Source organism: Pelodiscus sinensis, chromosome 10 (genome assembly GCF_049634645.1).
Source record: "Pelodiscus sinensis isolate JC-2024 chromosome 10, ASM4963464v1, whole genome shotgun sequence".
Classification (NCBI taxonomy): Eukaryota; Metazoa; Chordata; order Testudines; family Trionychidae; genus Pelodiscus; species Pelodiscus sinensis.
This window is the reverse complement of record NC_134720.1, coordinates 25,790-37,832: the sequence shown is the minus strand read 5'-3', so window position 1 is coordinate 37,832 and position 12,043 is coordinate 25,790. Positions and strand designations below refer to the sequence as shown.

The 12,043-nt window shown below is 55.6% G+C and overlaps 1 protein-coding gene across 2 annotated transcripts in view; it reads left to right on the top strand.

Moving 5' to 3' along the window:
* Positions 1-12,043, top strand: part of HDLBP (high density lipoprotein binding protein) — a 72,713-nt gene that overhangs the window by 35,331 nt on the left and 25,339 nt on the right. For both annotated transcript variants that reach the window (XM_075937152.1, XM_075937153.1), the window contains exons 5-17: positions 1,193-1,408; positions 3,500-3,706; positions 4,120-4,335; positions 5,090-5,296; positions 5,489-5,596; positions 6,214-6,318; positions 7,087-7,165; positions 7,849-7,988; positions 8,232-8,336; positions 8,753-8,866; positions 9,575-9,661; positions 9,785-9,916; positions 10,788-11,006. In XM_075937152.1, coding sequence (XP_075793267.1) covers positions 1,193-1,408; positions 3,500-3,706; positions 4,120-4,335; positions 5,090-5,296; positions 5,489-5,596; positions 6,214-6,318; positions 7,087-7,165; positions 7,849-7,988; positions 8,232-8,336; positions 8,753-8,866; positions 9,575-9,661; positions 9,785-9,916; positions 10,788-11,006 — 1,935 coding nt within the window. The remainder of the gene's footprint in view (positions 1-1,192; positions 1,409-3,499; positions 3,707-4,119; positions 4,336-5,089; positions 5,297-5,488; positions 5,597-6,213; positions 6,319-7,086; positions 7,166-7,848; positions 7,989-8,231; positions 8,337-8,752; positions 8,867-9,574; positions 9,662-9,784; positions 9,917-10,787; positions 11,007-12,043) is intronic.

The following is a 12,043-nucleotide window of genomic DNA, read 5'->3' as shown; positions in this document are numbered from 1 at the left end:
AAACCAAAGGGCTCTGGCTGCAGAGAAGGTATGCCTGCATTGCCAGGGCTCGACAAATAATGCAGTCTGCTCGCCTGTGGCGAGTGGATTGCAACCCGGAAGAGTTCGGGTTCAGGCATTCTGCGCATGCTCAGAACGATCTGCACATGTGCAGAACACTGGAAAGTGCCGCTGGCGAGCGGGGCTTGCCGCAGTTCAGCGAGCCCTGTGCATTGCTGTAGGACAGAAGTTGGCCAAAAGCCTTATTCTTGACTGTACGCCCTCATTTTGGTGAATAGTATTGGTACTCCTGAGCCTGGACAAGAAATCCAGAGCTCCAAGAGCTAATACTGCCACTGAAGGGATATAAAACAGGAATGTGAAGGACTAGTCACTCCCCCCGGCCCCATCAGAAAGAGATAGCGGGAGAAAGGAGGGCACTTCAAAGTGGCAGGGCCGCGTGGAGCCTGGGGCCAGCTGGGGACTCCTCCACTGACTCCAGATTCCGTGTGGCGCTGCCACTTTGAAACACCACGTGGAGCCTGACGCTGGGCTCCCCACGGCATTTCAAAGCGGCAGCGCCGCATGGAGCCCAAGGTCAGCGGGGGAGTCCCCAGCTGATCCCGGGCTCCACGGGGCCCTGCCACTTTGAAACTCCATGTGGAGCATGATTCCGGGCTCCCTGCGGCATATCAAAGCCCAGCTGACCTTGGGCTTCATGTGGCGCTTTCGCCTTGGAAGCTCTAGTGCTGTTGGTATACTTCAAAGGCAGCGGCGCCCCATTGATTATTTAACTAGTCAATTACTTGCAATTTTAACATCCCTAATATAAAAGTTCATGCTTCAGGACTTAGAGATGAGCCTAACCAGCCTTGGGAGGCAAGAACAAGTACCCTAAATCTGCTTGCTGTGGGTTCTTGCTCCTTCCTTCGAAAGCAGGTAATCCTGGCGGACACGGGGACCTCAACTAGGATTCAGTAGGACAGTGACTATTGCCTGGAATGCAGAGAATTCCTGTGGCATAAATAAAGCATATAATTAAAACTGCCCTACCTTGATGGCTCCGCCTACTGCATGAGTATCTTAATTATCGTGAAGAGCCAGGGTAGTAACCCTATTCCTAGCTGAAGCGGTAGGGCTGGTCCATAGAACTCAGCAGCCTGTGTCATGCTGAATAAGCTGCCCTCCTCTTACTTGTTTCTGGGTTGGGCAGGTGTTTCATGTACCACTGGAAGAGAGGAAATACAAGGACATGAACCAGTTTGGAGAAGGAGAGCAGGCCAAGATCTGCCTGGACATCATGCAGAAGACTGGGGCTCACCTGGAGCTCTCTCTAGCGAAGGACCAGGGCCTTTCAATCATGGTCTCTGGCAAGCTGGAAGCTGTCATGAAGGCTCGGAAGGAAATTGTCGCTCGGCTTCAGACCCAGGTGAGTGTATCTAACTGTTCTCTGCTACTTGTCTTTGCTTCTCCCTCCAGATGCCCAGCTCTTGGGAGGCCTTTGGGCATGGGTGCTCAGACCAAAGGCTTGTCATTAGATGACTAATCCAGTCTTGCCTCTTTCAAAGTGCCCAAATGATGAATTGGGATGGAGACTGGGGTTCAAAGCTAATTACAGGCCATGGTGCAAACTCCTCCCCAGCTAGATCCCTGCAGCATCTGCTACAAAGACGGCACTGCACCTGGAGAGACTGCAGACCCCTCACAAGAGGCCTAGTATATCCCATGACAGACCCTGAGCAGTGGGCGGCAGGAGTCTGAGTGGGGGTAGAGACACTGAATTCCTTTCTGTTCCCCGAGTGCCCGGGGCGGGCTGCTCCAGAGCAATCAGGAATGTCCTAGAGCCAATTGGAAGGGGCCAGAGGCAGTTGAGACAGGCTCGGCAGAGCACCTGTAGCCCATGAAGAATCTGCTGGGACTAGTTGAAAAGGGCCCCCTTGGGGAGGGCGGGGCGCCAGGCGCTGGGAGAAGGGTGGTGTTCTGCACTGCGGAGGAGCTGGCAGACAAGCATGCTCGGGTACCAGGAGGGAGGTGCTGGGCAGAGCTGGCTTTGCTCTGGTAATGGATGATGAACTACCTGCTGCTGCTGCCATTAGGGGCTTGGGTTTCTCCCCCACACCCCAGAGAGGGGAGACTGAGGCGACAGAAGGTCTCGCCCAAACCCATTGACTGGCCTGTGATGTGGGTGTGTCTGCCTACGGAAAGGGGCAGAGGCTCCTCAGAGGCAAGGCCTGGCCACCTGGAAGTGAGAACCCCTGAAGCAGAAGGCCGGAGCTCTGCCTGGTACAGCTGGTTAGATGGGAGGTGCTGAAGGAGAGGTGTCACTAGGGACAGAAAGTCATTGCACCGGGGGTTGGATATCCTAGCTCCCAGCCACCAGCACCCAAAGCCCGGGCTTTCCTCCTCACTGCTGCATGTTTCCAATCTGTCTGCACAAGGGAGTGAGCTTCCTGCCGTCTGTTCTTTGACACCTCAGCTCGCTTTCGACTTGCTGTTAGTTTCTCCAGTGCATTCTGGCTTGAAGCAGTTGCCAGTGATAACGCTAAGGGGGACACCACAGCGGCACCCTTCCACCCACACGCTGCCCCAGCCAGAGGGCAAAGAGTGATACGAGCTCTACCCAGGGCACATCTGGGAGGGCAGGCTGCCCAGATGTAGCGCCTGTGGGGCCAGCATGCCAAGATTGCCTGTTACCCTTGCCCATGCCCAGACAGAGCCTCATGTCTGTGTCTCTTACACCAAGAGCAGTAGGCAGTAAAAGTGTCTCTCTGGGTCACCCCCAAAGGCAAAACCCGAAGTCCTTGTCTTTTGGAGGTGGGTGGGTGTGAATGTCCTGTCTCGACAGGTGCTGGTATCCAGGGATCCCATGGGCCCATACTCCTGAGCCACCAAGATGGCAAAAAGGTTAAAACTAAAGTGATGGGCTATTCAAGACAAGGACACATTTGCTCGCGAGCACCCACCCACCTACCGCTTAATGGCCGATCCCGAGCCTGGCAGCTACTTCTGCAGTCTGGGGATTGCTCAGAGCCCTTCCCCTGCAGAGTGCACGTTCCCACCAACAGCCCCTGCCCTCTGACTTGAGCGCGGCCTTGGAGTCCCTAGTGAGCAGGTACCCGCGTGTATTGGTCTCAATGTTGGCAGCAGAACCAGCACTTTCACCCTCAGGCCTTCTCTTTAAACTCCAGCTGCTTGTCCTGCCCCTGCCCATGGTGTATCCAGGGGACCTTGCCATCCCCAACCAGGCCACTTTGGTCTCCAGAGCGTCCTTCTCGCCTCTCTCCCGAGCTCTACTCGAAATACAGCTCTTGGGCTGAGAACAGGATTTTTCACTTGTGTTGGTAGTCCAGGTCCACGGAGGGAAATCCTTCGTATCTTCTCCCTGGCAGGAACATAGCCACGGGCTCAGGGAATGTGTCTTGCTCTGTAGTGCGCTCCTGGGGGGCAGCCAGCCTGGGCCTCTGCTTCTAATTGTGACCCAGGAGTGTACTGACTCGCATGTTGGGCTGCTCTGTTGCAGGCTTCAGCGACAGTTGCCATTCCCAAGGAGCATCACCGTTTTGTCATTGGCAAGAGTGGTGAGAAGCTGCAGGACCTGGAGCTCAAAACTGCAACCAAAATCCAGATCCCCCGCCCGGAAGACTCCAGCAACCAGATCAAGATCACTGGCACCAAGGAAGGGATTGAGAAGGCCCGACACGAGATCCTGCTGATCTCCGCTGAGCAGGTATCTCTCTTCCCAGCCTCCTGGGAACAGATGGACACCTGCTTGCTGCCCCCATGTACGAAGGACCACAGTGCAGTGGGGAAACGGCTGCCTTTAGTGCACCTCAGAGTCAGGAGCCCTGGCGTCCAGCCGTGACTGCCACTGGCTGTTTGTACAGAGCTGGCAAGGAAGTGTGAGCCTTTTGAAATGCTGAGATCCTTGGGTGAAAGGAGCAGGGGCCTCAGGGCTGGGAATGTTGTGATCGGGGCGGTAAGGCTCTTCCTGCCCCTGTCTGCATTATGAACAAGGAATGCTTGTGTCCGGGGGGGCCAGGCGCTCCGAGGTAAGACGTGAGACTGAAGACTGGGCATCCCTGCATGCGTCCTGGGAACATTCCATGGAGCTCTGGAGAACGTCTCGCTTTGCTTTTGCAGGATAAGCGTGCCGTGGAGAGACTGGATGTGGACAAAGTGTACCACCCCTTCATCGCTGGCCCCTTCAACAAGCTGGTGAGCGAGATCATGCAGGAGACAGGGACACGCATCAACATCCCACCACCCAGCGTCAACAAGACCGAGATAGTCTTCACAGGTGAAAAGGAACAGCTGGCCCAAGCAGTAGCTCGTATTAAGAAGATCTATGAGGAGAAGGTAGAAGTGCTCTACAGAGAATCTCTCCTTTTCCGCCCTGTGTCTGTCACCCACCGTGTACTCCTCGTGTTGACCCCTTCTTGTTGTGTGTGTTGGGTTTGGTCAGTTGTATTGCTCCCTGCTTTAGGAGAAATGGGTCTTCTGCTGGGGTGAGGTTTTGAATGCTCAGCCTGCAAAGCTGCTTCTGTGGTTGGCCTGCCACAAGGAGTTGTCTGATTGGAACTAAAAAGAAAAAAACCTGAAGAAAGGAGGAACTTCTGGGCTTGGCTTCCTCCAGTAGCTGTCCAGTATGCGTCTCTCCTGCTGACCCTGTTAGCTGCTCTCGCTGTTGATGTTCCAGCTGAGAATTGCAGGGCTGCTCTCCGGTGGCTGAGTCTGAATTCTTTACCCTTCTGAAATCCCTAGTGTGTGGCTTGTGTACTTCCTGCAGTCTGGTCTCCCCCTGAGAATGCCATTGGGAGTCGGGGCCTTCTCGTGCTAGACACGAGACACGTGTGCATGCATGGGAGTTCAGCTGAGAGCAGCATGCTTCAGTCACAATCCCTGTAAGCAGGAGATGGGATCCCAGATCGCAGCAGGAGCCTCGTTCTTGCTTTAATTGCCCTGAATACTCCAATTCACTGTCCTGGTTCGTTCATTCTTTCCCTTGCTCCTTTCCGGGCACAGGGTTTTTACTGTATCTGGTGGCTCCCTTCTCTCCCCGCTGTGCCCCTGCCCCGTGTGAGTGATGCCTTTGCGCCTCTTCCCTACCCAGAAAAAGAAGACTACAACCATCGCAGTGGAGGTGAAAAAGTCCCAGCACAAATATGTCATCGGCCCCAAGGGGAATTCCCTGCAGGAGATCCTGGAGAAAACGGGCGTCTCTGTCGAGATCCCACCCACTGACAGCAGCTCTGAGACGGTGATACTGCGTGGCGAGCCTGAGAAGCTTGGGCAGGCGCTGACCGAAGTCTATGCAAAGGTAACACTCGTTGCAAGCGACCGGCCATCGCTCTTAGGCGGGCCCCGCGCCCTGCCATGTCCTGGCCAAAAAACGTCCACTTGAGTGGCTCCCAGGCCACGGACATCTGCACTGTGCTCTTGTGACCTCTGTGCTAAGCAGGCTGGTGCTGATGGGAGCTGACAGCCCTTCATAGGCTTTCCTCTTCCCTAGGCAAACAGCTTCACCGTCTCCTCCGTCTCTGCCCCCTCTTGGCTTCATCGTTTCATCATTGGAAAGAAAGGACAAAATCTGGCCAAAATCACTCAGCAAATGCCAAAGGTACAGATGATCCATGGCAAAGCCCCACTCCATAGGGTGCCTCGGCCTCTTTCCTCCGAGAGCGCCTCTGCCCTTCTCTCCAGCCCCTCAGAGCGTCGGTCGGGAACCCTGGGAGAGACTCTCACGATGTCACTGGGAATGGAGAGGAGCGGGCACTTTCCGTGCTACCGCCCTTGCCCTTCCATTAGCTCCTTCTGGCATAAGGTCACACAGTTGCTAGGGCAGGCTGAACCCTTTGTTTGGAAGTTTGTGCGACTCTTATTAAAGAACCACAAGAGAGTCATTGCGTTGCTATGAGGTAGTCATGCAGGCCTTCAAAGGGTGAGTGAGCAGAAAATCTGCTATCTGTGAAGTGGGTGGATCCATGGAGTGAGGTGCCCAGAGTTGCTGTGGGAATCAGGAGTAGAACACAGGGCACCTTCTCTAGACACGCTACCTTGTGGCCTTTTGATGCGGGGGACCTTCCCTTCATACAAAGAAGGGCAGTCTAACACGCAAGTCGTGTGCCCCCTGGGCGGAGGAAACGAGCCAGTCCTCTGCAGCAGAGATGGATGGCTTTGTAGCACTGATCTTGCTTGCTCGTCCTGAAGCTCTCTGCCATGTTCCTTGTGTTAAAGGTTCACATCGAGTTCACTGAAGGGGAGGACAAAATCACCCTTGAGGGTCCCACAGAGGACGTGAATGTGGCTCAGGAGCAGATCGAGGTCATGGTCAAAGATCTGGTGAGTGGGAATGGAGTGTCAGTGAGGTAAGACTCTGCGCTGTGGAAAAGAACAACAACGTGGATGTGGGTACCAAGAAACAAGGACAAGCTTGCGTAGCCGCCTTACATCCCCAGATGCTGAGCAGGGGCACGAGAGAAAGCAGGCAGGCTAGAGACTTCGTACCAGGAGTTGAAATGAAAGCATCCCCTCTCTGCCCCAAGTAACTTGCCTTAAGCCCTCCCAAAGAGCTGGGGTGTTGAGGCGATACAGGACCGGGAGCTTTCATCCCAGGATTGGTGGGCTTGCATGGGGACTTAGTGCCCAGTGTGCAGGTTGAACCTCTGAAAGCCAGCACTACTTGTTGCAGGGCCAGAGTCTGTGGTGTGCTGGTGCCTAGGAGCCCTGTGGGCCCAGAGTCCGGTTCCCCGCAGCTCGGCTGCCGAGCGCGCCCCAGCAGTACTGCTCGGTGGAGCCTGGAGCGCCTCAGCGGAACTGCCTGCCGTGGGGACTTGCAGGGCCTGAGGCAGGTCCGGGGGTGGGGGGGTTGGATATGACCTCCCCTGGTCTGGCAAAAATCCTTCATCCGAGACCGGTCAGGCCCCGGGGTGCTGGACCAGGGAGGTCCAACCTGCAGTTCAGACTAGTTACTACTAGTAACTTGATGGCCCTCCTCAGCTGACAGCAGTGTCTAGTGGTCAGGCTTACCATTGACCTTCGGTTACCAAGGACAGCCGATGCAAGAACTGATGCTCTGCCGTCTGCCTAACCCTGCCCTGCTCTTCGCAGATCAACCGGATGGATTATGCAGAGATCACTGTGGACCACAAGTTCCACCGACACCTCATTGGAAAGAGTGGAGCCAACAGTGAGTGGTGCCTTTTGGTGGGCCGCGTACGACACTCTTACCACCGTGCTTTGTGGGTTCCTCAGTCTCCCACGCCTTGTCCCTGTGCTCAGCAGCAGCTTCTCCCAGGGCTGCTAGTTCAAGGGTTGCTAGCGGAGGAGCGAGCTGCAAGGCTTGCTTGAACTCTCCAAGTTGTCCTGGCGGATTGGATGGGTGCTCCAAGGTGACAGGCCTCGCTCCAGCTCCGGGTGGCACGTTAATGCCAGAGGGAGGGGTTCATGCCTAGAACAAGTGAGATTCTAGCTGCTCACCTGGACTATGGTCCTGTAGGGTAAATGGGATTTGTTCCTTCAGCAGGTGCAAATGGACATCTCTTGATTCAAACCGCTGGGATGAGGGGTGTTTTCCAGGGGGAAGGGGTGCCTATTGCATTCCTTAGGCTTGTGGACACAGTGCTGCCTGTTCCTCTAGGCTCTCGCTGGGTGTTCCCTAGTGTACATACACAATCCTGCTTCTGCTGAGCTCCCAGGTGGAAAAGCTCTACCTCCCCACCCCTTCTCCCGGCTGGTACTCCCTGTGTCTGGAGCCTCCTTGGGGAGGCTGGCCTAGGGTTCGGGTAGTCCCTGCCGTAATGACGCTTCCAGTCCTGCGCTGGTAGATGTGACAGACTGGCCGCGTGTTCCAGCAAAACCCTTCTCTTGCAGTTAACCGGATCAAGGACCAGTACAAAGTATCTGTGCGCATCCCCCCGGACAACGAGAAGAGCAATTTGATCAGAATTGAAGGAGACCCTCAAGGTGTCCAACAAGCCAAGAAAGAGCTGCTGGAACTTGCCTCCCGAATGGTGAGGGAGAAGGCTCCCCAGAACTGCCTTGGCCAGCGGGGTTTCTGGCCGCGTGTCTAACGTTTCTGGGACTAGCGCAGAGGGGCCTTTCCCACAACTGGCGCGTGTGCCGTGCTGTACGCTTGCTGGGGGCTTTGCTGAGTCCACCTCTTGGCTTTCGGCGCCCTAGCTCCAGGCTGGCATAGGCAGGAAGGGCGTGGAACTCCTCCTGATGGAAACCTAATTGCATCTGTGTGTTGGCAGGAAAACGAACGCACCAAGGACCTAATTATTGAGCAGAGATTCCACCGAACCATTATTGGGCAGAAGGGCGAACGCATCCGGGAAATCAGAGATAAGTTCCCAGAGGTACGGCACCTCTAGCAACCTGCATTTGGGGTCTGTGGGACTGTTCCTCCTTTAGAGGGGCTGCTGAGACCCCAGCTGAATGGACTGTGGTGTTCTGCTGCCACCTCGTCCCCCATGGGGCCCTCAATGAGGGTTCGAACAGGGGACCTTTGGCACCAAAAGCGCAGGCCTCTACCACTGGAGTTCACGGAGCCCCTCTGTTTAGCGGTCGTGGCTAGGAGCCTGCTGTTCATGTGCACCAGCCGTTAGCTGGGACCCTTAGGTACGAGAGTGTTCACACGGATGCCTTCCACTGAAGGGTTTCTGAGTCCTGGCACAGGAGGATCCTGCTGTGTTATGGGTCTCCTACCTTGGCAGGTCGCACCTTTTAAACATGAAGAGATGTTTTGTTTGCTGTGAAGTGACATTTCTTGCAGGTTATCATCAACTTCCCAGACCCAGCCCATAAGAGCGACATTGTCCAGCTTCGAGGACCCAAGAACGAGGTGGAGAAATGCACCAAGTACATGCAGAAGATGGTGGCAGATCTGGTATGAGAGCTTCGTGGCTTGTCTTGCACACCTAGCTCTAAGTTTGGGAATAGAGAGCAACTACTGGCATCGCGCCTGAGCTCTGTCAGAAACTAGTAGCACGGGGGCAGGCAACCTCGTTTGGGTTAGGGGCCACTGACCCACAGAAAAATCAGTCAGGGGCTGCACACAAGTGAGGGGGGGGACCCTCACTGTGCCCCTGGCTGTGAGAAGGGGAGACACTCCCTGCATTCCCCTTGCACACCAGAGCCTAGCAGGGGCTCCACCTAGTAGACTGTACACTGGAGCACCAGCATGGGCTCCCCAACGCTGGGGGGGAGGGAGGGGTTGAGTCTCGGTGACTGGCTCCAGGCAAGCCGAGGGCCACGTCTGGCCCCCAGGCCTGAGGTCGACTGTCTGTCGGTGCCCCCCCCCCTCCGTTGGAGCAGATGAGTGAGATGCCTGTGTAGTGCTGGTCTCGGTAACGAAGGGACAGCGCCCCTTCCAGACTCCAGGATAGCGGAGGGAGGAAGGAGGGGTCGCCGCCCAAACCCATAGCTTCAGTCTCTTCCGAGTTTCTTGCTTTTCTGACCTTCTCCCATCCATGGGCAAGCAGCGCGGCCCTCTCCCAGATGCCTTAAGAAATCCCAACCGAAACAGGAAGGGTGAGGCCTGGCCTGACTCCATCTCCTCAGCAGCTGATTCTCTTCTCTCCTCTGTCCCTTGCAGGTTGAAAACAGCTTTTCTATTTCTGTCCCTATCTTCAAACAATTCCATAAGAACATCATTGGGAAAGGAGGTGCTAACATCAAAAAGGTGAGTTGGTTGCTGGCCCTCAAGTCTGAGTCCCTCTGTTCCTCTGCCCCTCACTCCCACCTGCTTGGCAGTGCAATGGAACCTTCCCAAGCGTCACCTCGGGCCCGTTGGTTCTCGTTGCAGATCCGCGAGGAAAGCAACACCAAGATTGATCTCCCGGCGGAGAACAGCAACTCGGAGACCATCATCATCACTGGCAAGAGGGCCAACTGCGAAGCTGCTCGCCACCGGATTCTCTCCATCCAAAAAGAGCTGGTAACGGGCTAGACATGGAACACGGGCCTGACACAACGTTGACTTTAAGTCCCCTTAAATACACAAGCAAAGCAAACCAGTTGCTCTGGAGAAGCTAGTCTCTTGTGTGTTGGTTTCATGGCATCAGTGTTGGCATGCTTAAGATGGGAGCCCAGCTTTTCAGCAAACGAGATCTGGGGTCCTTTCCCGAGAGGGGTTTGTCTTGGCAGCTTCTTTAGGCAAGTCTGTATCCAGCTTGCGGGGATGATACTAAAATGCCTGTTAAAGACAACTGCACTCAAGGAAAACGTTAAACAAATTCTTGAACATTCAGAATGTAAAGAGTGCTAGCAAGGGAGCCTCTTCATACAGAGGATGCTTTAATCCACGACCAGTTTCTCCAGATATTTCCGAGGACCCGCGTCCTCCAACCGTAGCAAGCATAGCCCGTCCCCAAAGGGGGTAGAGATCCACCTGCCTAGCCCTGAGAGCCTGTCTAAGGCAGACCCGTCCAGACTACCGTTTTCAGTGGTATGTCGTGCAGCCACTTGTCTCCGGGTGCACGTCTTCTCTCATCCCACCCATGCTTCTGACCAGTCTGTCTGACTGTCTCTTCTGAAAGACGCTTCATTCACCAGGACCCTTCTGTGCCCAGCTCCTCAGAGTCATGGAGGTCACGTGTCCAGTGCCCATCATTGTGCCGGGAGACTGGCATGTGCTGCTTAGCAGATGTCCCAGGCCCCCTGCTCAGATGTGCTTTGTATGGTCCTCTCCCAGCACTGAAATCCCAGTAGTCTCAGTATTTGGGATGGGCAGAGGTCTGCTCCCCTCCCCTGCCCTCCGCGGCTTGCCACGCAGGGTGCAACCTTAACCGCCTGGCCTCTTCTCCTAGGCCGACATCACTGAGGTGGAGGTCTCCATCCCCTCCAAGCTGCACAACTCCCTCATTGGTGCCAAAGGTCGCTTCATCCGCTCCATCATGGAAGAGTGTGGTGGGGTCCACATCCACTTCCCCACAGAGGGCTCCGGAAGCGATACTGTCACCATCAGGGGCCCTGCCCAGGATGTGGAGAAAGCCAAGAAGCAGCTGCTGCACCTGGCAGAGGAGAAGGTAAGCCCTGTGACAGGTCAGCCCTCAGCGTTGGGTCAGTCTCCCTCCGTGCCTCACCGCGGGGGGAGTGCATAAGGCCAGGCCGCTGCCAATTGAGCTCTGGGCAGAGGCTCGTGGCTGCAGTCCGAGAGAGGAGCCTCCTCTTCTCTTCCTTGCCTCCTGCCTCCCATCCCGGGGCATCCTGCATTTCAAATCCATCACATCCCCATCCCCCTTCCCGCCATGCTCCGATCCTCTCCCCTAGCCTGGAGGCCCCATGCACTCCAAACCCCTGGGTCCCACCCCCACCACACATTTTGTTACGTGCACCAATATTGAGGTGACGTGTCTGTGACGGGCTGGGTCTGGGCACAGCTGAGGGCATCCGCTCAGGGCGAATTGCTCAAATCCGGGGCTCCTTACAGCCCCCAGACAGGAGACCTTCCCAAACAGGCCACACACCAGTCCCACAGAGCGCTTCAGCAGCCTGCCTGAAGCCTCCCGAGCAAAACCCCTCCGACACCCCAGCAATATCCATGCCCCAGATGGCCCCGGGCCTATACACAGGTGGGGGGTCCTAGCACCCAATCCCACCTACCCGGAACAAGTTCTGTCCGGTCCCAAGAAACTAGCCACAGATCCCTGGTCAATTTACCCTCTGGACCTTACCCACAAATCACGCTCAGCCAATCCTTTAGAATCTACCATCTAAGGGTTTATTGCTACGAGAAACTTTAGCAACCTTACTCTCATTGCTTTTCTATCCTACATTACATGCATCGAATCTCCCAGTTCTCAATGCAGGCTCTAGCAGAGATGTTACAGCTGCTGGCTTAAAAGTCCTTGTTGCACATCCTAGGTCAGGATGGGTCCACAGTTCTTTCCGGCTCTTCGATCCCTGTGCTGCTGCCTCTGGGATGAAGTGCTGAGCTGAGTACCAAGATGGAGTCAGCCACATGGCATCTTTATACATCCTTCCTGGTCTCTTCTTGGCCAGGTGACCTGCCGCAGCCAGCGGCCTATCCCTGTGTTCCCTGCTGGTAGCCTTTAGGTGTTGG